We start from the raw sequence: 22,859 nt of genomic DNA, 5'->3' as shown, positions 1-22,859 counted from the left end.
CCCGCCATGCCCCGCTGGGCTCAGGCAGGACAGGCAGTGGGCCTGCCCCAGTGCCCCCCAGACCGCCTCCCGCCTGACCCGCTGCCGCCCTCACCCCTCTGCAGTTCAACAGCTTCGAGCAGCTCTGCATCAACTTCACCAACGAGAAGCTGCAGCAGTTCTTCAACCACCACATGTTTGTGCTGGAGCAGGAGGAGTACAAGAAGGAGGGCATCGAGTGGGAGTTCATCGACTTCGGCATGGACCTGCAGGCCTGCATTGACCTCATTGAGAAGGTGCCACCCACCCCATGGCCCTGTCTCCTCCTCTTCCATCCTATCCCGGGCGGCAGCCCCATTTCTTCTGCTCCCAAGAAGCTAGAGTCCTCAGAATCTCAAGCCCCTCTCTAGGCCCAGCTCCCACCTGCTGTGGAGCCATGGTCCTTCCTTCCATAGATCCTTGCATCTTGTCTTCCTCTGTGGTGGTGATCTCCCAGTGTCTTAAAAGTGAAGCGCGTAGTCAAGGAGAGAGCTCTTGGCCCTCAACACTCCATGAGAAGTATCAATCATAGGAAGATCTACACTAAAACTAGAAATATTTGGCATCCCATCCCCTTCCTGTTCACTGAATAATAAGCTGGCCTCCAGTCCTTCTGTGTACAGATGCTCCTCAGGAGAGAGAAGAGAGCAGTGTGGGGCTCTGTTGTGCCAGGGCTGACTGCTCTTGTTGTGCCTTTGCTTTTTTGACTGAAATACACCAGAACCCTAAATATCTGACCCACACCCAACCAGTCACTGTGTTCAGAAATTAAGAGTTTGCCACAAGCTCATTATCTAGATTCTTTTTTTTTTTTTTTTTTTTAGAGCTCGAACTCGAGTCCTTGCGCTTGCAAGGCAGGCCATTGAACCGCTGAGCTAAATCCCCGGCCAATTATCTAGATTCTTAACCAGGCTTCTCATCTTTCAGAAAGGCCTCAGGATCCCTTAAAACTGTACGTGTGCATCTGTTTTCCTAGAAGGACAATTTTTGGCTTAACCAAATTCTCAAAAGAATCTCCCCTCCAAGAAATGCCAAGAAACACATTTTCCAAAGGACAGAGAGTTGTTCACAACCTGGATCCTCTGACCAACCCTGAAGAGTTGCCACCAGTGTCTTAAGACAGGGATCTGGCCTGGCTTGCAATTTGTTCCTCTGACACCCATCTGTCCCTGGCTTGGTGCTCCAGGAAAAAGGGGCTGTGTTGTGAGGCTGTGAGGTTTGATTAGTTGTACATAGCTCTTTGTTGGACCTTCTGGGACAGAAAATGGTTGTGTAGGCCAGATCCAAATGCAGTTGAATTCAAATAAATTCCAGAAATATTGGCTTCCTATCTTGTGGAAATAGGTAATGGCACAGGCTCCTTTCGGCCCAGCAATACCAGACAGTAGTCTTTCCTCTGTTGGGGGTGGGACTCTGAAAGCTTGGGAGAGCACTCATTGATTCTCTCTCCACCTCCCATCTTGACCTCAGCCCATGGGCATCATGTCCATCCTAGAGGAGGAGTGCATGTTCCCCAAGGCCACCGACATGACCTTCAAGGCCAAGCTGTATGACAACCATCTGGGCAAGTCCAACAACTTCCAGAAGCCACGCAATGTCAAGGGAAAGCAGGAGGCCCACTTCTCCCTGGTGCACTATGCAGGCACCGTGGACTACAACATCCTGGGCTGGCTGGAAAAGAACAAAGACCCACTCAATGAAACAGTGGTGGGCCTGTACCAGAAATCCTCGCTCAAGCTCATGGCCACACTCTTCTCCTCCTATGCTTCTGCTGACAGCGGTAAGGGGACAGCCCCTGAGCTGGGTTGGAGACTTCTGTAGGTGCAGGATCCAGAGGCAGGCAGGGGGAGCCAGTGAGTCAGGAGAGCCCACTGCTGGCCACCTATACCTCCCCACATAGTACCTCCCATTTTTTACCTTTCATTCTGGGTATTGATGCACATGTCTGTTTCTTCAAGACTGTGAGCAACTGGGGGTCAGCAAAGGTAGCACACACGTCACTGTCACCTGCCCACCATAGACCTATACATGCAGGACTTCTCAGTACACATTCAGACAATCACTGAAAAAGTGGTAGAAAAGAATGAGCCTCCAGTTCAGAGAAAGAAGAGAAAAGGTGTGGGTTGAAATGAGGAGAAAGTATAAGGAGACAAGTAGAATGTGGAAAGACATAAGAATGAAAAATAGGGCTATAAAGGAAGAGAAGAGTCATTGATGTTACTTTAATACCTACCTGTGAGCTGCTTTACATACTTAGTCCCATCCAGTCTGCTTTCCAGCTTTTAATGGCAGTTACTTTCATCCTGTGGAAAACTGAGACTTGGAGAATAGCTGGTGGAAATCCCACAGCTACTGAGTGCCAGAGCCTTGCCCTGACCACAGGACTCCTGTCTTCAAGCTCATGTTCATCATTCCTTCTCTGGTTTTTAGGGGACAGTGGTAAAGGCAAAGGAGGCAAGAAAAAAGGCTCATCCTTCCAGACGGTGTCTGCTCTCCACCGGGTAAGGAAGGCCAGAGATTCCATATCTGGGGTGGGTAAGCCTAGAGCCACCCTATCCTGATACTCTAAATCTAAGGATGAAAGAAGCTACAGATATAGGGTCGCTTTGCTGTGAAAATGCTGCACAAGGTCAGGCATGGTGGTGCATGCTTGTAATCCCACCACTTGGTGGGCTGAGGCAGGAAGATCACAGGAATTCCATGCCAGTGTGGGCTACATAGTGAGTTCAAGGCCAGCCTGGGCTACATAGTGAGACCCTGTCTCAAGAAAAGAGAGACAAGCATGAACTCACATCGTAAATTATATGTCAAACCTCTGTCCCTTTGATGGTTCTGGTGATAGGGTCTCTGGGTCCCAGTGCTAAGGAACCCAAGGGAAGGTCCTTGTGGCTACTAACTCCTTACCTTTACCCACCCCCAGGAAAATCTGAATAAGTTGATGACCAATCTGAGGACCACCCACCCTCACTTCGTGCGCTGCATCATCCCCAATGAACGGAAATCTCCAGGTGAACCACAGGGAAGGCTTTAGTCTGGGAGGGGTGCCTGGCATCCATGTACTCTGACCGACCCCATCCCTTCCCCTCGTGCCGCAGGGGTGATGGACAATCCCCTCGTGATGCACCAGCTGCGCTGCAACGGTGTGCTGGAGGGCATCCGCATCTGCAGGAAGGGCTTCCCCAACCGCATCCTCTACGGAGACTTCCGGCAGAGGTGGGCAGGGGGCGCTGCAGAGCTCAGGGACACGGGCAGCTCGGGGACCTTGGGCAGCCATGTTGGGGTGGGAGCTGCAGGTGGCCCTGGAATTCTGAAGGCAGGCCAGATCCTGCCAGAACTGGGGTGACTCTGGGCACTTCCCTCCCCAGGTATCGTATCCTGAACCCAGCGGCCATTCCCGAGGGGCAGTTCATTGACAGCAGGAAAGGGGCAGAGAAGCTGCTGAGCTCCCTGGATATTGACCACAACCAGTACAAGTTCGGCCACACCAAGGTGAATCTTGAGCCCTATTGGGTGGATACAGAGCAGATGTCCCTGTGGCACGAAGCAGATGGAAGATGAGGAAGCAGCCCCCTGATTCCTGGCTTCCTTCTCACCCCGTGGACTGCAAAACAGGATGCACTGCTCCCTTGTGTTTTGTATTTCTTCTAGAATGCATGGGATTGGGGACCCTAGGGGCTCTCTTAGACTTCTTCTGCCCCAGATACCCCTCTGTGAGGCTGAGGTCCCTTGTTCTTCCCCTTGCCCAAGGTATTCTTCAAGGCGGGGCTGCTGGGGCTGCTGGAGGAGATGCGGGATGAGCGGCTGAGCCGCATCATCACACGCATTCAGGCACAGTCCCGGGGCCAGCTCATGCGCATTGAGTTCAAGAAGATTGTGGAACGCAGGTGAGGCAAGAAGGAAAGGAAAGCCACCCAAAATGTCAGAGAATTGCCAAATAGTGTGGGTCAGAAGAGTTGGATTCAGATCCTGGCTCTACCACTTACTAGCTTGCCTGGGCATGTTACTTTACCACTCTGCACCTAATTTTAAATTCTTTGAAAATACTTCATTTTTAAAACACTAGAAGTCTGACCTGCCATTGACAGGTGTATAAGTCAGTGCAACTTCTTTGGAAGACAGTTTATCATTGTCTTCTAAAGCCGAACAATCACATACGGCCACTCCTAAATGCAATTCTGCCCACAGAGAAACTCCTGTGATTGTATCCAGGAGACAAATAAAAAATTCTCCATAACAGCACTTCCATAATAGTAGGGATCTGGAAACAACCTGAATCTACATTCAAGGAAAGTGGCTTTATAACCATTTGGTGGAATACTATAGAGCAATGAGAAGTGGTGAGCTACGATACATGGCATATGTTTGAACCTTCAAAGCATATTGCTGAATGAACAAAAGCAAGTCTTAATCCCAACAATCTGGAAAGATGAGGTAGGTAGATCCCAAGCTCAAGTCCAGCCTGAACAACTCAGTGACTTAGTGAGACTCTGTCGCAAAATAAAAAATTAAAAAGCCAAGGGATATAGCTCAGGGCAAAGGCATTGGGTTTAAACCCTAGTACTAAAAAAAAAGTCTCAGAAGGATATGTAGAGTGTGAGATAATCGTTATTGGCTGGGAATGCTTTAACTCTTGCTGAGTGGTAGGTTCATGGACAGTCACTTTCATGCTTCATAATGTGTATACAGGAGATATTCTTAAAGCTAAGAAAAGACTATACAATTTTAACATATTTGAGGTTCTCATCAAAATAGAAACACTGAACATAGTAGACACTTTATAAGTGGTAGCTTCCATTACTACTACTGTTCCGGTAGGGAACACTACATTCTTGTTGAACTGATCTATACTTTTGTGTAGCAACTCCATATTCAGTGCAGTCCCATTTGGTTGAGAGCGCATGCGTGCAACAAAGTACAAGACAGGACTCCTGCCTCTGATGTGTACAAACTTGCTGGATGGGGGAGAAGCCATACAGTTGCTCTTTCACAGGGTCCCTCTGTGCTTCCCCATTTCCTTGTCAGGGATGCCCTGCTGGTAATCCAGTGGAACATTCGGGCCTTCATGGGTGTCAAGAACTGGCCATGGATGAAGCTCTACTTCAAGATCAAGCCACTGCTGAAGAGTGCAGAGACAGAGAAGGAGATGGCCACCATGAAGGAGGAGTTCGGGCGCATCAAAGATACGCTGGAGAAGTCCGAGGCTCGCCGCAAGGAGCTGGAGGAGAAGATGGTGTCGCTGCTGCAGGAGAAGAATGACCTGCAGCTCCAAGTGCAGGCGGTGAGGCCCTGTGATGATCTCTTCATCTCTCCCTTTTTCTCTCCTAGATTAGAGCACATCCCCTCACCAGGGTCAGGAGTCTAGAAATGCCAGCTCTTAAGACCCTGCATCTCTCTTCTCTTTAACCACCAGAGTCTTCCCTTTCCTCTTCTCCCAGGAACAAGACAACCTCAATGATGCTGAGGAGCGCTGCGACCAGCTGATCAAGAACAAGATCCAGCTGGAGGCCAAGGTGAAGGAGATGAATGAGAGGCTGGAGGATGAGGAGGAGATGAACGCAGAGCTCACTGCCAAGAAGCGAAAGCTGGAAGATGAGTGCTCAGAGCTTAAGAAGGACATTGATGACCTGGAGCTGACCCTGGCCAAGGTGGAGAAGGAGAAGCATGCAACAGAGAACAAGGTAAGGACAGCTACCTCTGGTCCCAGTCCAGGTCTCCTCAGATTCCCAGACCAGAGGGTGGGCCTGGTCCTTGGCATGGATGTCTCCACAGATGTCCCAGCTATTGGTCTTTGGTGCTGAAGGAGTGGGGGTTTTGGTTGGCAGGTGAAGAATCTGACAGAGGAGATGGCTGGGCTGGATGACATCATCGCCAAGCTGACCAAGGAGAAAAAAGCTCTGCAAGAGGCCCACCAGCAAGCCCTGGATGACCTTCAGGCTGAGGAAGACAAGGTCAACACCCTGACCAAGTCTAAGGTCAAGCTGGAGCAGCAGGTGGATGATGTGAGTAGTAAGAACCATGCTCTGCCTCTCTCAGATCAAGATTTTTGCCATCAACCAATGGTCAAGGAGTTCTTGATCCCTATAATTAACTACAATGGCTTCTGGAGCTTTTCTCTTCCTTCTCTTCCCTCACAGTAGTTCCTCATTGGGCTGGGTTTCTTTTTTTGGTACTGGGGATCGAACTCAGGACCTTGGGCTTGTGAGGCAGGCAGCGGAACCACTAAGCTAAATCCCGGCCCCAGGGATGGGTTTCTAAATTCTTTGTGCTTGTGGGATATCTCTGCTGGTTTGACTTCCAATCCCATTGAACTTCGAGTTTAAGAACAAACAGAAGAACATGAAATGTGGATTTCAGATTTTCTACATTTTGTTCATTTTCTTTCTCCACCAGCTGGAGGGATCCCTGGAGCAGGAGAAGAAGGTGCGCATGGACCTGGAGCGGGCAAAGCGGAAGCTGGAGGGCGACCTGAAGCTGACCCAGGAGAGCATCATGGACCTGGAGAATGACAAGCAGCAGCTGGAAGAAAAGCTCAAAAAGTACGCACCTGCAGCAGCCATGAGAGGCTAAAGGAAGTATCTGGCCTGAGCACACAGTGCGTCACTCCCACTGGCTGGGGTTGCCCTGGGCACACACACTGGGAGTTCTGAGGGCCAGCACAGGCCTCCTCCTTCACTCGGCCAGAAGGGAGGGAGCTGGTCCTGGCATACGAGACAAGAGAACAGAATGGGCCCAGAGGAAGGAAGACCACCGTTTACTACCCCCTTCTCCTCTAGGAAGGAGTTTGACATTAATCAGCAGAACAGTAAGATTGAGGATGAGCAGGCACTGGCTCTTCAGCTCCAGAAGAAACTGAAGGAAAACCAGGTGACTTTCTTCTAGGTGCAGCTAAGGGGACACCTGATGCCCTGAGGCTGCAGGAACTGCTTAGGGTTCTAGACAATATCTAGAACTCCAGGCATCCCCAGAACCCCAACCATCCCTGACTTCCAGGCAGCACCAACCTTACCCTATTCTTATTGAGCAAGAATGTATTAGTGGAGCAAAGCTATTTTGGGGGAGAATCAAACCCCCTAAAAGGGTTTCTCAGGCTGGGGATTTAGCTCAGTGGTTCTGCTGCCTGCCTCACAAGCGCAAGGTCCTGAGTTCAATCCCTGGTACCAAAAAAAAAAAAAAAAAAAAAAAAGGTTTCTCTTTCTGTAATATGCTCTGCCTCATGGACTTTCTGCTCTGCGATGAGTGGTAGGGCTCGATTCTCCTCTCCCCACCGCCCTTCCTTTGGTACTTCTGCCCACTGCACAGGAGTGAGAAGAGCCTTCATGGAACACCTTTCTATGGGCTGTTGGCTTCATCCTCTTCCCAGTACTAAAGCCAGCCACTAACATAGGTTTAGTCCCCATAAATGCTCCCAATATGCAGTTGGCTTCTACCACCTTAATCAAGTCACTTACCCTCCCTGATCCTCAGATACTCTTCTCATCCATGATAGGAGACAATACCTCCCTCACAGGAGCAGAGATAAAAGTACTGTATACGAAACCACTTTGTCAACTAGGAAATCCTATGCAAATAAGACAGCCAAGTTTAAAGTCAGCCAGCCACTACTTTTTTGTCTCCTCTGTCTCTCCTATCTGTCTGTGGGAGGAGAGTAAAGGAACAGCCTAAGCCAGATGTGGTGTGTGCAACTGTAGTCCCAGTTCTTTGGGAAGCTGAGGCCAGAGGATCACTTGATCCCAGGATCACAACTAGCCTTAGGCAACACAGTGACACCCTATGTCAAAAAATCCATAATGTACCCCAAAACTAATGTGCTTTTAGTTGTGGGTTTCCTGGAAAACCAGTTAGGCTTGTACAATCTCCATTTTATAGCTGCAGAAACTGCATGGTCAGATCTGGACAGAGTGAAAACAGGTACTCAACTATTGGAGACAAGACCTGTCTTCTTACTTTCTGGGCAGATTATGGCTAGAAGGAAAAGGTCTCCCCTCAGCTCTCAGGACCTGTAGTTCAGGCTGCAAGTGACGCATAGACGCAATTCCACTCCTCTGGGCCACTCAGGCACTAGCCTGCCTTCATATGTAGTTTGTCTCCCCATCTTCTTAGGTCCTCTTCTCCTACTCCTGCAGTTCAGGAAAGCTGAAGGAACTTCCTGCAGTCCCTTGAAGCTGTCCATTATCCCAGATGAAGAAAACTGCACCAAGTCTCCCCTTTGTTCCTGGCTAGCCAAACAGATCAAAATGCTACATGGAATTTTCTCAAAATTGAGTCAATTCTAAGGTTAAGGCCAGAGCAACAAGATAAGGGCATAATGAAGAGAAGGTGACCTTTCCTGGCCTGGATAAGAACCCAACCCTGGGAATAAATAAGTAAATCCTGAAGGGTGAAGAATATGGTTGATTAGACGTCATGATTAAAGAAAATCACTGTAGTATTTTACTTTTTAGGCATATTGTTGTGGATATTTGTAAAAATACAAGCACTTACTTTCTTGTCATTGGTTAGAAGAGCAGAGTCAAGTAAATCTGTGGACTCTGAGATCACAATCTCAGGAGATCTCAGGATGCCCCTCTGAGCAGATTCTCAGGATTCAGGGCTGCAGATGCTTAGGCTGAGTTTAGAGCGCCCTCAGGAAACTCCTGATGATTGGGCTTTAACCAAATTCCAGTGCATTATAGGGTATTTAGCAGCATCCCCAGCATCTTCCCACTAGATGCCAGTACTACCCTCACCACCAAGCCATGCCAATTTAAAAAGTCCCCAGACAGTCAACTGCACCCCGGGGCAGGACACTGCCTCCGTTTGAGAACCGCGACTTGATAAGGATGGAAGAACTTGGGAGTCTTTAGAGCCCTAGGGCAGGGGCTGCCACGGAGCATCCGGGTGCATCTGAGCCCCTGTGTGTCCCGGCCCAGGCCCGCATCGAGGAGCTGGAGGAGGAGCTGGAGGCAGAGCGCACCGCCCGCGCCAAGGTGGAGAAGCTGCGCTCAGACCTGTCCCGGGAGCTGGAGGAGATCAGCGAGAGGCTGGAGGAGGCCGGCGGGGCCACGTCCGTGCAGATCGAGATGAACAAGAAGCGCGAGGCCGAGTTCCAGAAGATGCGGCGCGACCTGGAGGAGGCCACGCTGCAGCACGAGGCCACGGCCGCCGCGCTGCGCAAGAAGCACGCGGACAGCGTGGCCGAGCTCAGCGAGCAGATCGACAACCTGCAGCGGGTGAAGCAGAAGCTGGAAAAGGAGAAGAGCGAGTTCAAGCTGGAGCTGGACGATGTCACCTCCAACATGGAGCAGATCATCAAGGCCAAGGTGAGTCCTCTCAGCCTCTCTGCACCTTCTTCTTCCTCACATCTGTGCCTTCCTCCTGTCTTCCCTATCCGCCATCTTGTCATTCTCACTCCCTCCATCCCTTTGGTCGTCTCTCCTCTGTACCCTGGCCCTCTCTGGTGCTACCCACATCTGTCTTCTAACCTTTCTCCCTCCTTTAATTCAGGTCCCCTTGCTGGGCATAGTGGCTCATGCCTGTAACCCTAGCACTTGGAAGGCTGAGGCAGGTGGATGGCTTGTCTTAAAAAAAAAAAACATCCAGAACCTCACTCTCCTGCATTCTGTGTCCTCTCTACCTTAACCCTCTGCTCCTTCCTCTGTCTGCGGGACCCAGTTACTCTTCCTGTCCACTCCGGGCCTTCCCATATTCACCTTTCCTGTGTACACTACTGCCCAAAGGCAAACTTGGAGAAGGTGTCTCGGACGCTGGAGGACCAGGTCAATGAGTACCGCATGAAGCTGGACGAGGCCCAGCGCACCCTCAATGACTTCACCACCCAGCGAGCCAAACTGCAGACCGAGAATGGTGAGTGCTCTTGCACTGGCCCCAGGTAGGACATTGGCTGCTCCCTTCTGTGGCCCACAAACCCTTTGTTCTGCCTGCAGGAGAGTTGGCCCGGCAACTGGAAGAAAAGGAGGCGCTGATCTCACAGCTCACCCGAGGCAAGCTGTCCTACAACCAGCAGCTGGAGGACCTCAAGAGACAACTGGAGGAGGAGGGCAAGGTGAGGCCCAATGGGGCCAGTAGGACAGGTTTGATGGAGACCCTGGGCAATGAACCTCAACTCCAGAAACAGACCTGGAGGCTCTGTAATGCAAAGGCATCCAGTGAAGACTCTGTCCCTCAGCTATGCAATAGCCAGTCACTTAATGCTTCTTATTTGTAAGGGATTGGGGTGGGTAAGCCAAGAAACCACCCAAAGACATTAAGATTCCACCTCAGCTCACAAGCTGGATGAGGCTGGGGCTGGGTTGAAGTAAACAGAAGGATCTAGAGTATGGGACAAGAAGGAAGCCAAACATGGTGATGCAGACCTGTGGTCCCAGACACTAGAGGGGCTGAGGCAGGAGGATCACATGAGTTTGAGAATGAGGAACAGGGATTTCCTCCCACCTCCTGGTGCTCGCCTCTCCCCAGGCCAAGAACGCCCTGGCCCACGCGCTGCAGTCGGCCCGGCATGACTGTGACCTGCTGCGGGAGCAGTACGAGGAGGAGACGGAGGCCAAGGCCGAGCTGCAGCGGGTGTTGTCCAAGGCCAACTCGGAGGTGGCCCAGTGGAGGACCAAGTATGAGACGGACGCCATCCAGCGCACAGAGGAGCTGGAGGAGGCCAAGTGAGCTCCGCATAGTCCCCACCCTGATTCTCAGAGAGTAAGGAACAAGAGGACCAGGGTGGGGACAGTCAAAGTGGATATAGGAAAAAGGTTGGAGTGGGAGAGATGGAAGGATGGGCAATAGAAGTGCTGGGGAGAAGGCCTGGATCCTACAGTCTATAAACCCTGGCTGGCCCTGACCCACTTCCTGTGACGGGCGAGCTTTTGGCCCGGGTTATACCTGATGCTCACGTATAAGACGAGCAAAAAGCTTGTTGGTCAGAGGAGCACTCATCGTTGTTCAGCCTAGGGTGGGAATGAGAGGTGCTGCTACCCAGATGCACTGTGTATAGGGAGGCAGCAGCCTTGGCTCCTCTGGAGGCTGCAGCTCCATTACCCTAGGAACGTTGGAAAGGCACTGGGTCTCCAGTGGCAGTACAAGGGAAGAAGCGTCCCAAGGCCCACTGTTCCCACATAGAGTCACACACATTCCCCTGGGCAGGAAGAAGCTGGCCCAGCGGCTGCAGGATGCCGAGGAGGCAGTGGAGGCTGTCAACGCCAAGTGCTCATCACTCGAGAAGACCAAGCACCGGCTGCAGAACGAGATCGAGGACCTGATGGTGGACGTGGAACGCTCCAATGCCGCCGCTGCAGCCCTGGACAAGAAGCAGAGGAACTTTGACAAGGTGGGCAGTGCGCGGGGACGGCAGGCAGCAAGCGAGGCAGGGGCACCAGGAGGCCGGAGCCATCCTCCTGGCAGGCAAGGGAGGAGGGCTGAGCCCCTGGGCTGCATGGTGAGCTGTGTCTCCTGCAGATCCTGGCCGAGTGGAAGCAGAAGTACGAGGAGTCACAGTCGGAGCTGGAGTCGTCCCAGAAGGAGGCGCGCTCCCTGAGCACCGAGCTGTTCAAGCTCAAGAATGCGTATGAGGAGTCGCTGGAGCATCTGGAGACCTTCAAGCGGGAGAACAAGAACCTGCAGGGTGTGCTGGCCCGGGGGCTGGGGGTGGCCACAGGGCAGAACCCCCCCCCGCCCCCGTGGCGGGCGGAAGTGATTCAGACCTTTGAGCTTTCTTGCTCTCTGACCCCCAGAGGAGATCTCAGACTTGACTGAACAGCTGGGAGAAGGAGGAAAGAATGTGCACGAGCTGGAGAAGATCCGCAAGCAGCTGGAGGTGGAGAAGCTGGAGCTGCAGGCGGCCCTGGAGGAGGCCGAGGTGAGAGCCTGGTCCTCTCTGCCCGCTCCCCAGTCAGCTCCGCTGTCTCCACCCCAATTCCACTGGGACCCAGGACAGAACCTGTTGGCTCCCACTCTGGGGATTAGGTTGTCTGTCCATTCCCCACTCCTCATGACAACCTCCAAAGCAGGACCTGCACAAGGAAAATGTTGCAGTCTAATCTTAGGCCAGTTTTGTTTCCTGCCAGATTTCCTGAAGCCATCTCCTCAGGAAGTGATGGGGGACATGGCTCCACTGGGCTTCTCTTGGGGAAAGTCCTTAACCTCTCTGCACCTCAGTACCCTTAACTGTAAGGTGAAATTAATGTACGCACCTCACTCAAACATTTAATATATATTAGCTATTGTTACTGTGCATTTTTAAGAAACTGGGAATAGCTCCAAGGCTGGGCCTAGTGGTGCACAACCTGTAATCCCAGCACTCTGGGAGGCTGAGGCAGGAGGATTGCAAGTTTTAGCCCAGTCTGGGAAACTTACTGAGTTGCTGTCTCAAAAAATAAAATGTAGCTCAGTGTGAAGGCCCTGAGTTCAATCCCAAGTTTGGAAAATAAAAAATGATGACTGACTAAGGAGACAAAGAACAAAGAGAATTTGGGATTTGTGGATACAGAGATCCCTCCCTCTTCTGTGATTTTTTTTAGGTGGGTCGGGAAATTCTACCATGTTAGTACCAAGGATCTGGTTATGGGGAGCCCAAACACTCCTTCACAAAGGAAGCCTCGGTGGGGAATCAGGAAGTCCAGGGAGTGCAGCACTCGGTCTCCTACAGCAACCTGGGGTGCAGAGTCACCCTCCCCATCTCTTCCCAAGCTTCTTCAGGCCTGGCTGATGCCTGCAGCCTCTTAGCTTCCCTCTACTACTCTGCCCTGGCCCTGACTGTCTTCCTCCACCATCATCCCCAGGCCTCCCTGGAGCACGAGGAGGGCAAGATCCTCCGCGCCCAGCTAGAGTTCAACCAGATTAAGGCAGAGATCGAGCGGAAGCTGGCAGAGAAGGACGAGGAGATGGAGCAGGCCAAGCGCAACCACCTGCGGGTGGTGGACTCGCTGCAGACCTCTCTGGATGCGGAGACGCGCAGCCGCAATGAGGCACTGCGGGTGAAGAAGAAGATGGAGGGTGACCTCAATGAGATGGAGATCCAGCTCAGCCAGGCCAACAGAACAGCGTCAGAAGCCCAGAAGCATCTGAAGATCGCCCAAGCACATCTGAAAGTAACAGGAGATGGGGCTCTCAAAAGGGGGACGAGTCAGAGCAAATGGGTACCCAAGGAATGGTAAAGGCCAGAAGACTCTTGGTACACAAATATGAGAACACGGGAGCCATTACCTCTTGAATTTGAAAGCTTGACCGTGTGCCCTGTCTAGAGAATAGATGAGAGATGTGCCCCTTCTTCCCCAAGTGATAAAAGATTGATGAATGTGGGACGTGTCAGACCTCACTACTTATTCCCCTCAGGACACCCAGATCCAGCTGGATGACGCGGTCCGGGCCAACGATGACCTGAAGGAGAACATCGCCATCGTGGAGCGGCGCAACACACTGCTGCAGGCGGAGCTGGAAGAGCTTCGCGCTGTGGTGGAGCAGACGGAGAGGTCTCGGAAGCTGGCTGAGCAGGAGCTGATCGAGACCAGTGAGCGGGTGCAGCTGCTGCACTCCCAGGTGAGGGGTCAGGGCCTACCGTGTGGAAACCTGCTGAGTGTCAGAGCCCAGGACAGCTATAGAAACCAGATGTTCTGAGTGAGCATGTACCACCAGGGTCACAAACTATTTCACCTCTTGGGCCAACTCTCATCTGTTGCGATCAGCTGCTAGAACTGCTATGGTGAGAGGCAGGTCTAGACTTGAAAGCTAAGAATGTCATGTATGACTGGTGATACCTACTAGAATCACAAATCTGAGAATCGTAGAAAGCCGTTATTCAGTATCTTTGATCTGGAACACAGCCTCCTGACTTTCTCTGTAAAGACAGGAGTTTGGGAGATAAAAGAAGCAGAAGTGATTCTATTTGCCACCCGAACTCTGGGTTGAACACCGTTTCTGCCCTCCTCGTGCTGTTTCCAGTTACACTTTGCAAAGAGTGTTTGTGCCCATCTGCTGCCTTGGTCTATGAAGCTGGGTCTCATAATTTAGGATTTGTCTGAACAACTCTACCCACTGACTCCTGCCCTGTTCTTTAGCTCACTACACACTTTCTGTGGCTATAATTCATTTTCAGAATATTGCCCTAATTAAAAAAAAGTTTGTTTCCATTTCCCTTGGAATATTTTTATGTAAACATTTTACTAAAGAGCCCAGAAGTAGAATGGCAGACCTTTTGCAATTTGAGGTATTTCTTCAGAGCCAGAGGATTTTAGATGTAATGCCTAGAACATATCCATTTTCACATGAAAAGGGAAAGCTAGTGCAAAAGAAGGAATACCTAAAAGAAGGGCTTTTGGGATTTTTTTAATGATCACTTTTAATTCTCTCTAGATAGAAATACAAAATCAAGTAAAAGTATATATTTGATAGTTTTCTCTGTTCATGTCTAGAACACCAGCCTCATCAACCAAAAGAAGAAGATGGAGTCAGACCTGACCCAGCTCCAGACTGAAGTAGACGAGGCCGTGCAAGAGTGCAGGAACGCTGAGGAGAAGGCCAAGAAGGCCATCACGGACGTGAGTCTCCCTCTTCCTGCCTTCACTCCAGACACAAATGCGCTGTTATGACCATCTGACTCTGCAGTTCTGCGTTTTGAGAGTGGAGATCCTTGGGAGGGAAGAGGCCCAGGGCCGGGACTCAAGACCTTCATCCCGTCTCCTGTGCACAGGCCGCCATGATGGCGGAGGAGCTGAAGAAGGAGCAGGACACGAGCGCCCACCTGGAGCGCATGAAGAAGAACATGGAGCAGACCATTAAGGACCTGCAGCACCGGCTGGACGAGGCTGAGCAGATCGCCCTCAAGGGTGGCAAGAAGCAGCTGCAGAAGCTGGAGGCCCGAGTGCGGGAGCTGGAGAATGAGCTGGAGAGTGAGCAGAAGCGCAACGCGGAATCAGTCAAGGGCATGAGGAAGAGTGAGCGGCGCATCAAGGAGCTCACCTACCAGGTGCGGGGGGGCATCGGGAGTAAACGCGGCAGCAGCTTCTCCAGCTCCACTTCCTGGCACACACAGAGCCCCTGATGAACCACCTGTCAGGAACACTGAGCAGCCCTCCTGTCTTTGAGATGCTGTCCATAGATTCCCTTCCTTTCACCTTCTCTGGATTCACTTCAGCTTGAATCCATATATTTTTGTAGCGCAGAATCTACTTCTCCTTCCTGAAATCTCATTTACCAGCATTTCCTCAGATTTTTTGGGCGGGGTACTGGGGATTGAACTCAGGACCTGTGCTTGCAAGGCAGGCAGTAACACCACTGAGCTAAATCCTAGACCTTCCTCAGATTTTTAATAACTCGAAGTGGTATAATAAAGCCTTCAAAATAGTCCAGAGTGCAGCGTTGGTGGAATAGTGGTGAGCATAGCTGCTTTCCAAAATAGTCCAAAGAATCTTTCACTTTCTACCATCCTGACACGGAAGGAGACCATGCAGTTTAGGAACAAGAGCCAAGTGAAGGAAAGAGACTTATTGATCTTCCATGGAAGCTCTGAGACAAGTAAGAGGAGGCCTAGTAAAAGATCACAGAATATTCTATGATCTCCATCTTCCCAATCAGTATTGGCCCTTGACCTGTTATTTTCACAGTGTCCTGGGAAGGAAAAACTCTGAATATGGAAGTGTTGGTCAATCTGACAGGTAGACACCAGAGGCACAGGAAAGAGATTACAGGTGTAGAACCAAAACTTGGTGTGAATACAATGGAAGCGGGGTCCTAGCACATAGGGTAATAAGGAGACAGGAGCAGTCGAGTGACGTGGAAGCCAGGGATCCTAGTACCTGAACTCTGGCCCAGTGCAGTGAGTTAGAATATCGGGCTATGGTAGAGTGGAACGATCTGAGCAATGACAATGCCCCCGTCTTTCTTCCTTCCTCATTATTACTCTTCTGGTTACCCCACGTTGCTCCAAGTCACAGCTCTATCCACCAGATTGAGGCCGGAAGAGAGCAGGTGCCTCCACAGGACCGCATCAGGGAATTCCCTTTGGTCTTGAGATCCCCCCTCCACTTCCGGCCTCAAACTGGTGGATAGAGCTGTTTTGTGAATTCTTGACTGACAGGCCTGCCTTGCCTCTCTCGCCTATAAGTGACATCAGAGATAGAATCTTCCTTGCCACTTCCTTGCCATTGGAAGGAGGGGCAACTGAGTCCAGGGAGAACAGTGGCATGGAGCGGGGGAAGGGAAAAGTAATCGTACTTGCTCCTCCCCAAACTGCCTCCTCTCGCCCCCTCCTGCCCTCCAGACCGAGGAGGACAGGAAGAACCTGCTGCGGCTGCAGGACCTGGTGGACAAGCTGCAGCTGAAGGTCAAGGCCTACAAGCGCCAGGCGGAGGAGGCGGTGAGTTTGTGGTTTTCTTCCCTGTCATCATCGCTCCTACTATGTGTGAGCCAATGAAGATCTGCCAAAGCAGGACACAGATAAAGGTCTGTGCTAATCTTTAACTCTCTAAAAGCATTATTTTATATGTCCAGTATGCCGAGAGTTGTGTCAGGCGATATGAGTTCACAGAAGCAATGCTACATCTGCCCCTGCCCTGCCTGCCCCAGCTTATAGCCCATATACCTGCCCAAGTCCAAGAGGAGGTAGTAGAGATGATACTGAAGGCAGGAAAGTGGCTGTGGATCTGGAATCAGGCCAGGAAGTGGACCTGACTTGGCGCAAGGCTGTAAGGAAGATTTCCGGGCAGGCAAGAAAATGTGGGAGTGAGGTGGGATGTGCACACCTGTGCAGGAAACCCCAGGTCAACCAGCATCTATCCGAGATGCAATTGGAACACATACAGTGAAGCGGATTTGGGGGGCGTGTCACGCCAGCCTGCATGCTCTTTGTCCCGGGCTGTGAGTAACCCTGAAGGATTCTGAATGCTGGACAAGTTTGAGAAAGGGGCCAAGCCAGGCAAGGAGTAGAAACATGGCTGAGGAGGTCAGAGACGGAACGAGCGTTTTGGGCTGAGAGACTAGGAACTTCCACTCCCCATGGCCCCTCTCACCCATCCTCCCCACTGTCCACAGGAGGAGCAGGCCAACACCAACCTGTCCAAGTTCCGCAAGGTGCAGCATGAGCTCGATGAGGCGGAGGAGCGGGCAGACATTGCCGAGTCCCAAGTCAACAAGCTGCGGGCCAAGAGCCGCGACATTGGCACCAAGGTGGGTCCCTCCCCTGGGCTTCAGTAGTCACCCCCACAGCGGCATGCCCTCTGACACGTGTCCCTCGGAGGAGCTACTGCTCACACTACATTTGGACAGCCCTGAGGGTCCCATGGTACTCGATCTGGAAATCCACCCTCCTGCTCACAGAGACCCCCTCAGACTGGAACTCCGCAGAAAGCCCTTGCCCTGTCCTCTAGGCTACTAGCACCCCTACCACAGGGCCCAAGATCCCTGAAGCTAACCCCTCCCTTTCTAAGGGCCTCTTCTAAGCCTAGGCCCCTGAAAGCCCCAGGGATTCTTCACCAGGCCCGCTTGCCCACTCTCACACCTCTTATCCCTCTCCCAGCAAAAAATGCACGATGAAGAGTGACCATGTCTGCAGAAACTCGCTGTGGCTCAAGAACAATAAACACGAATATCTGACCCTGCACACCTGCATCCTTCATCTTTCTGTCAGACCTTCATCCTGGAGCAGGAGGGTTGGTGGTATTAAACGAGGGTGATTCCAGCCACTACATCCAAGCTGAAGGAGCCAAAGCACCCCACATCTATAGAGGAGGAAACCAAGCCTGGACAGGGTGTCCTGCCTGACAGCAGAAATCTCAGCTCTGCTTAGTCACCCACACAGGGAAAGGGAGGGAGATGTTTCAGAAGTGGAGGAAATAAAGGCAGCAACGGGGTGAGCCAATTACAGACACTGAGAGTCAGAACTTTGGTGCCGAAGCTGAAAGTACCCTTCGCCTCCCATATCTCTGAGGCCACAGGAGTTAAAGTTGTCCTAAAACACTGTCCTTTCCAGAAAGATCTCTCCACTGATGTCAGAGCAGGTTCAGGTGCAGAAAGGATGTGGAGAAGTTCCTATCTAGTCAGCCCCTTGGAAGTAACCTACAGGGGGCCCCTCTCTGTCATCCCCAGGGTCTGACTCCAGCTCTGTGTGTCAGTACCTCATACAGTGGCATTCCTAGCACTCTGGGACCAGACAATGCTCAGCCCAAATCGATATGCATTGTGGACACTGCTCATCTCATTTTGGCTCTCACACAGACATAGACAGCACAGGGATGTGTACAGGTACACACACTGCATGCACTTCTGCAGTCTCTGGGCATCCACTGAGGACCAGTCACATAGCTGCTCAGGAGACCAAGCTGGTCCTGATCACCTGCTCCAAGCAAACACCTGCCTCTACTGGGCTTTTTGATAAGACCACCTCCTCATTGCTTTACCTGGCACCCCCTTCCCCAAATTCCCCGAGATGGACCTCTTCTGTCCCTCCCCTGAGGTGGTGCCCATCCTATTCCACCCTCCAAGTCAGTCAGCCGGTCTTGGGAATGGACTGTGCATCAAGTCTGAGAACTGTGAGCAGAATTGTGAGAAACATGAAATGCATGGTTCTGGCCATGGAGAGCCTGTCCAGTCTGATGAGAAGCCAGGACACAAGGATATGAGAACAGGAAACAGGAGACAGGGAAAGTCCAAGAGAGGAGAGGCCACTACCAAAGGAGCAGAGCTCTGCCACAGAGTTCAAGATCCAGGGTCCAGGCAAGGCTTGGGGGTGGGGACCTGCAACTGGAAGGAACACCTCAGAGGAAGGAGGAGGATGCTTTAGGGCAGTAAGAAGCCTTGGAGAGGGAACAGCAAGTCAGAATGGGTGGGGCCACTGAGCTGGGCCATGCTGAGCTCCTCAGGCTGGGCACAAAGTCCTGGCTGCTCTGAACTGTCACGGACCAGGAAGGGCTGATTCCCAGGTTGTGGCAATGGTCGCCTCAAATGCCCTCAGAGCCAAGCTTTCCCCTAGCTTTTACCATGCAGAGCCCTTCACTAGCTGGTCTCTCTCCCCACCCATGAGGGCTCAGGGACGGCCCTGCCCATCACCTCTGAATCCCTAGTGCTAGCACAGGGTCTGCACACAAGAGAGCCTCAGAAAACATGTGCTGAGCAGCTTCAGGCTGGAAAAGCGAGCCACTGGTGGAAGGAGCTGCAGATGAGGCCGGGACATTGTATTCTGAGCCACAGTGGAATTTAGGACGGTATCCAGATCACCTGTGTGGCTAACGAGCGCTGGGTTGTAGCCCTAGCTGTGTCACAAACAAGGAAGTCACTTACCCTGAGCCTGTTTTCTCTTATGTATAATGAAGGCATCAAGGCAACTGATTTCTAGGGACCTTTACAGCACCAGCATTTGGGGAATTTCTCTCTCTGATGCCTACAGCAGCCCTTTCCCCTGTCATTTGCCAGCCAAGTCCTCTCCACACCACCAGGGGGAGCTCTATACCTGCCCCAGAGAAGCACCTCAGCTGGTGCAGCTAACAGGTATGGGGGTGGGGGGCAGTGGGTTTCACACTTCTTCACATAGGAAACCTGTGCCTTTTCAGGGGCAGAGCTCCAAGTCACAGGCATATCAGGCAGTGGGTTGCATACAGTATTTTGAGAATTCGTCCTCAGATGCCTCAGGCTGTGGTAGTTTAGCCTTGGAGGGTGTCCTCATCTCTTCAGGCCTGCCAGCACCACCTCACTGCTCAGACCTGGTCCCAAAGGGGTCCACGTACTCCAGGCAACATTTCCACCAATGCACCTTGACACTCCCGATCTGCCTAATGTCTGGGGAAGAAGAAGACCTGCCAGTAGGATTTGAATCTTTTAATTTGGGAATAACTGGGGGCCCAGCTTCCTTTCCTCCTTCCTCTTCTCTCCTCCGCTCCTCTGGTCAGAACCTCATCAGAGGCCAGACCCCAAAGCACCAGGCTCCATCCTCAGTGACTTCTCAGCGGTAGGGATCTGTGTGCTGGGTGTTCCGTGAATACAAGGAGCTGTGTCTGAGCTCTGCAGTCCCCTGTGTTCATCTCGGCCTAGGAGCCAGGTAGCCTCAAAGTCACTGCTGGTCCCCTGTGAAAATGGAATCAGGCAGGGAAGCTGTGTCAGGCTGGGATAGCTGGGGTAAAGTTGGGGGCATCTTCTCTCTCAGTGTATGTCACTCACCCTCAGGGGCCCTGGGCGCCATTTCAGTCTGATATATCTTGAAGGCATCGTAGACAAAAACAGAAACCAGGATGATGCCAAAAACCTGTGGGAGCAGAGATGGCACAGCAGAGGATTCGGGGCCACTGGATTAAGGGAGGAAGAGAGGGCGGTAGGCAATATGGGATGAGATGCAAGCCAGACCCCAGGCACTGGGTTTGTCTTTGTTTACTGTTTTTTGCCATAATACTGGGAATCCAGTCCAGGGGCTTGCATGTGCTAGTCAAGCACTCAACACAACTACATCCCCAGCCTGAAGCTTTGGCTTTGGATGCAGGAAGGGTACCAGCACTGGCCAGGAGCCCTCAGGGGCTGGACTCACAAAAGCAGCAATGGCAGCTCCCTCCCGGGAGGTCACAGCAGCAAAGGAGACCACCAGGAAGATGATGATGGCACTGACACAGCGGAGGAAGTCCTGAGGAGCAGGAGGGTGGCATCAGAAGGCAAGGGGCAGGCCGGGGATTTAGCTCAGTGGTGCCACTGCCTGCCTTGCAAGCACAAGGTCCGAAGTTCAATCCCCAGTAACAACAACAACAAAAAAAAGGCAAGGGGCATCACCTTGAAGTTTCCTAGGTTAATTGGGGACCTGACCCTCAGGGATTCTGAATCCCTACCTGAGGATGCCCCTGGATATATATAAAGCACTTTCAGGGGACAGAGCTCAATAAGCTGCCCAGGGAATGGCAGCAGGTGAATCCAGAGCAGCCAGAGACTAAGGCAGGGGTAGGGGACTGGCCCAGGCCAGCAGTTGGAGCACACCAGCTGACAGGGCCAGTTCGGAGAGAGATGAGGGCTGGTGAATGGCAGAAAGAGCTAAAGATATATGGCTGTTCTCATACACAGGGATCCTGGCTATGAAGCCAGCTTGGGCCAAAGCATAGTCTTGAGTTCAGGGTACAGCACAGGGCATAGCCCAGTGGAGAATGGATATGGAGAGAAGCTGGGGGAAAAAGGAAAACTCGGTGAATGAGGGAAAGGAAGAGACTGGAACGGAGTAAGGGAGGCGGTGTCCCTCACCAGGCAGGGCCAGTTAAGTCGATCAAAGCGCTGGTAGTACTGGGTGGCGTAGAGGAAGAGGAAGGCGAGCGTAATGAAGAACTCCAGCAGGGCCGCGGCCATGTAGGCAGAAACGGAGGCCGTGAAGCAGATGAAGATGATGAAGGTCAGGGCCTACAGGACCAAGCATGGGGAGCTGGCCAGGAAGCAGACACACAGGCCAGGCCTTGGCCTCCCCCTCCTCAAGACACACACCCCCGTCCCAGCTGGCACCCAATACCTCAGACCCACCACCCTCTAGCGCCCCAACCCCTGCCAGCCCAGGAATTCCGGTGACCTCAGAGGTTAGGCCACACCACACAGCTCCAGGGGCACTGACCTATGATGGTCCACAACACAGTGTCCCCAGGAGCAGTCCGTATGTGGTGCCCACAGCAGCCCTGCACCTCAGGTGTCACCCCCTGCCCCATCATGCTATCCCCACCCCCAGACGCCCGGAACTCCACTGGCAAGAACTGGAGCTGTGACTCCGTGCCAAGAGAAAAGGCTCAGGAGGCAGGAGATCCCTCCGAAACATAGTATAGCAGACAAGCAGGGGCTTAGATTTATGCTGTGATCTTGCTGAATAAAGAGGGGAGAGTCTTTTTTGAGAACAGGTGCGCATGGGCAGCAGCCAAAGGATAAATTGTGGCCACAGGAAGTCTGCCCTTTTTGATAGTTGCACTTCTTGGCCGAGAAGCAGTTACCAGTGACTGAGGAGAGACCTCTGTCCAACCCCCATGTCTCACACCCCCTCCACATCCCAGAATGCTGTTCTCTGGCTAGCTTCAGTCTGTCCTGCTACAACTGAAACCTGCTGCAAACATCTCCAGGTGGAGAGGCAGCAGGAAGGCCAAATGGGAGGCAAAGACACAGCTACAACCAGAAGTGTCCAGAAAGTTTGGGGAGGGGGTGCCAAGCAGTGAGCCTGGGGAACCAGAACAGGGCTGAGCAAAGAAGCTGGCCAAGGGAGGGATGGAGGCACCAGGATGGCGGCGGGGGCAGCTGTTACCAGCTCCGTTTCCAGCAGGATGCCTTTGAGGGAAGAGAAGAAGGTCTTGTCCACAGCGAAGCCTTGGAGCCCTGAAGCTGGCCTCTCTTCGGGGGGCCAGTCCCGGCGATCCCAAGCACTGAACATCTCTATAGGCCCCACAGGCCACAGCCCCCCACCGTGGCTACCAGCTCAGGAAGAGCAACAGGAAGTTAGCAGGATAAGAAAGCAGACAGGAGTGAGAAGGCACTTCCAGAAACCTGGCTGTGAAGTAGGAAGGCCTGCCTGCCTTCACCCAGCTGCCCAGAGTGTCTTTGCTATGGCCTGCACTGACCCCTTGGAGAACAGGGGGAGGAGGGAAGCATGGTTAACCCTCCCCTTACTTGAGCCCAGCCCAGTCCTGGAAAAGGAGAGAAGGAAGAAAAAGAGAAGAGGTCAGGATGAAAAAAAAAATAACACCCAGAAGTTGGGAGATGAGCCAAGAGACAGGCAGGGATAGGAGACCCTCCATGACGCAAGCCTGAAGAAGTGTGTGGCCCCCTCCCATAACCTTAACCCTCTTCCTTGGCTGGTCCTTTCTCCGTCTTCCTTTTAGAGAGGGTGGGAGCTGGAGGCAGGCGCAGGCAGCAACCCCCAGGACCAAGCT

General features: G+C 52.3%; 2 protein-coding genes across 12 annotated transcripts in view; one reads left to right on the top strand and one right to left on the bottom strand.

Moving 5' to 3' along the window:
* LOC104871699 (myosin-6) overlaps positions 1-17,599 on the top strand; it is a 25,397-nt gene extending 7,798 nt beyond the window's left edge. For all 6 annotated transcript variants that reach the window (XM_019209539.2, XM_019209536.2, XM_019209537.2 and 3 more), the window contains 26 exons: positions 105-275; positions 1,489-1,798; positions 2,449-2,519; positions 2,939-3,026; positions 3,114-3,231; positions 3,384-3,507; positions 3,766-3,902; positions 5,041-5,296; positions 5,454-5,696; positions 5,841-6,017; positions 6,409-6,554; positions 6,792-6,882; positions 8,928-9,317; positions 9,735-9,861; positions 9,942-10,060; positions 10,474-10,670; positions 11,152-11,335; positions 11,464-11,629; positions 11,739-11,863; positions 12,786-13,094; positions 13,339-13,542; positions 14,415-14,540; positions 14,693-14,968; positions 16,262-16,357; positions 17,032-17,166; positions 17,516-17,599. In XM_019209539.2, the coding sequence (XP_019065084.1) occupies positions 105-275; positions 1,489-1,798; positions 2,449-2,519; positions 2,939-3,026; positions 3,114-3,231; positions 3,384-3,507; positions 3,766-3,902; positions 5,041-5,296; positions 5,454-5,696; positions 5,841-6,017; positions 6,409-6,554; positions 6,792-6,882; positions 8,928-9,317; positions 9,735-9,861; positions 9,942-10,060; positions 10,474-10,670; positions 11,152-11,335; positions 11,464-11,629; positions 11,739-11,863; positions 12,786-13,094; positions 13,339-13,542; positions 14,415-14,540; positions 14,693-14,968; positions 16,262-16,357; positions 17,032-17,166; positions 17,516-17,539 (4,410 nt within the window). In that variant the 3' untranslated portion in view covers positions 17,540-17,599. The remainder of the gene's footprint in view (positions 1-104; positions 276-1,488; positions 1,799-2,448; positions 2,520-2,938; positions 3,027-3,113; positions 3,232-3,383; positions 3,508-3,765; positions 3,903-5,040; positions 5,297-5,453; positions 5,697-5,840; positions 6,018-6,408; positions 6,555-6,791; positions 6,883-8,927; positions 9,318-9,734; positions 9,862-9,941; positions 10,061-10,473; positions 10,671-11,151; positions 11,336-11,463; positions 11,630-11,738; positions 11,864-12,785; positions 13,095-13,338; positions 13,543-14,414; positions 14,541-14,692; positions 14,969-16,261; positions 16,358-17,031; positions 17,167-17,515) is intronic.
* Positions 14,865-22,859, bottom strand: Cmtm5 (CKLF like MARVEL transmembrane domain containing 5). 6 transcript variants are annotated; one of them, XM_033765082.1, is made up of 5 exons: positions 22,208-22,859; positions 21,205-21,357; positions 20,510-20,602; positions 20,149-20,273; positions 14,865-20,055 (listed from the first exon to the last, which is right to left on the bottom strand). In XM_033765082.1, the coding sequence occupies exons 1-4, from the start codon at positions 22,358-22,360 to the stop codon at positions 20,172-20,174; spliced, it is 501 nt and encodes a 166-aa protein (XP_033620973.1). In that variant the 5' UTR covers positions 22,361-22,859; the 3' UTR covers positions 14,865-20,055; positions 20,149-20,171. The 6 variants fall into 6 exon arrangements, with proteins under 6 accessions (XP_033620973.1, XP_033620974.1, XP_010636062.1 ...); XM_033765083.1 differs by having other exon boundaries at positions 22,235-22,854; XM_010637760.2 differs by having other exon boundaries at positions 20,149-20,233; positions 22,208-22,852.

Source organism: Fukomys damarensis, unplaced genomic scaffold (genome assembly GCF_012274545.1).
Source record: "Fukomys damarensis isolate Sample0158 unplaced genomic scaffold, DMR_v1.0_HiC HiC_scaffold_17, whole genome shotgun sequence".
Classification (NCBI taxonomy): domain Eukaryota; kingdom Metazoa; phylum Chordata; class Mammalia; order Rodentia; family Bathyergidae; genus Fukomys; species Fukomys damarensis.
This window is presented reverse-complemented; position numbering and strand designations above follow the sequence as displayed.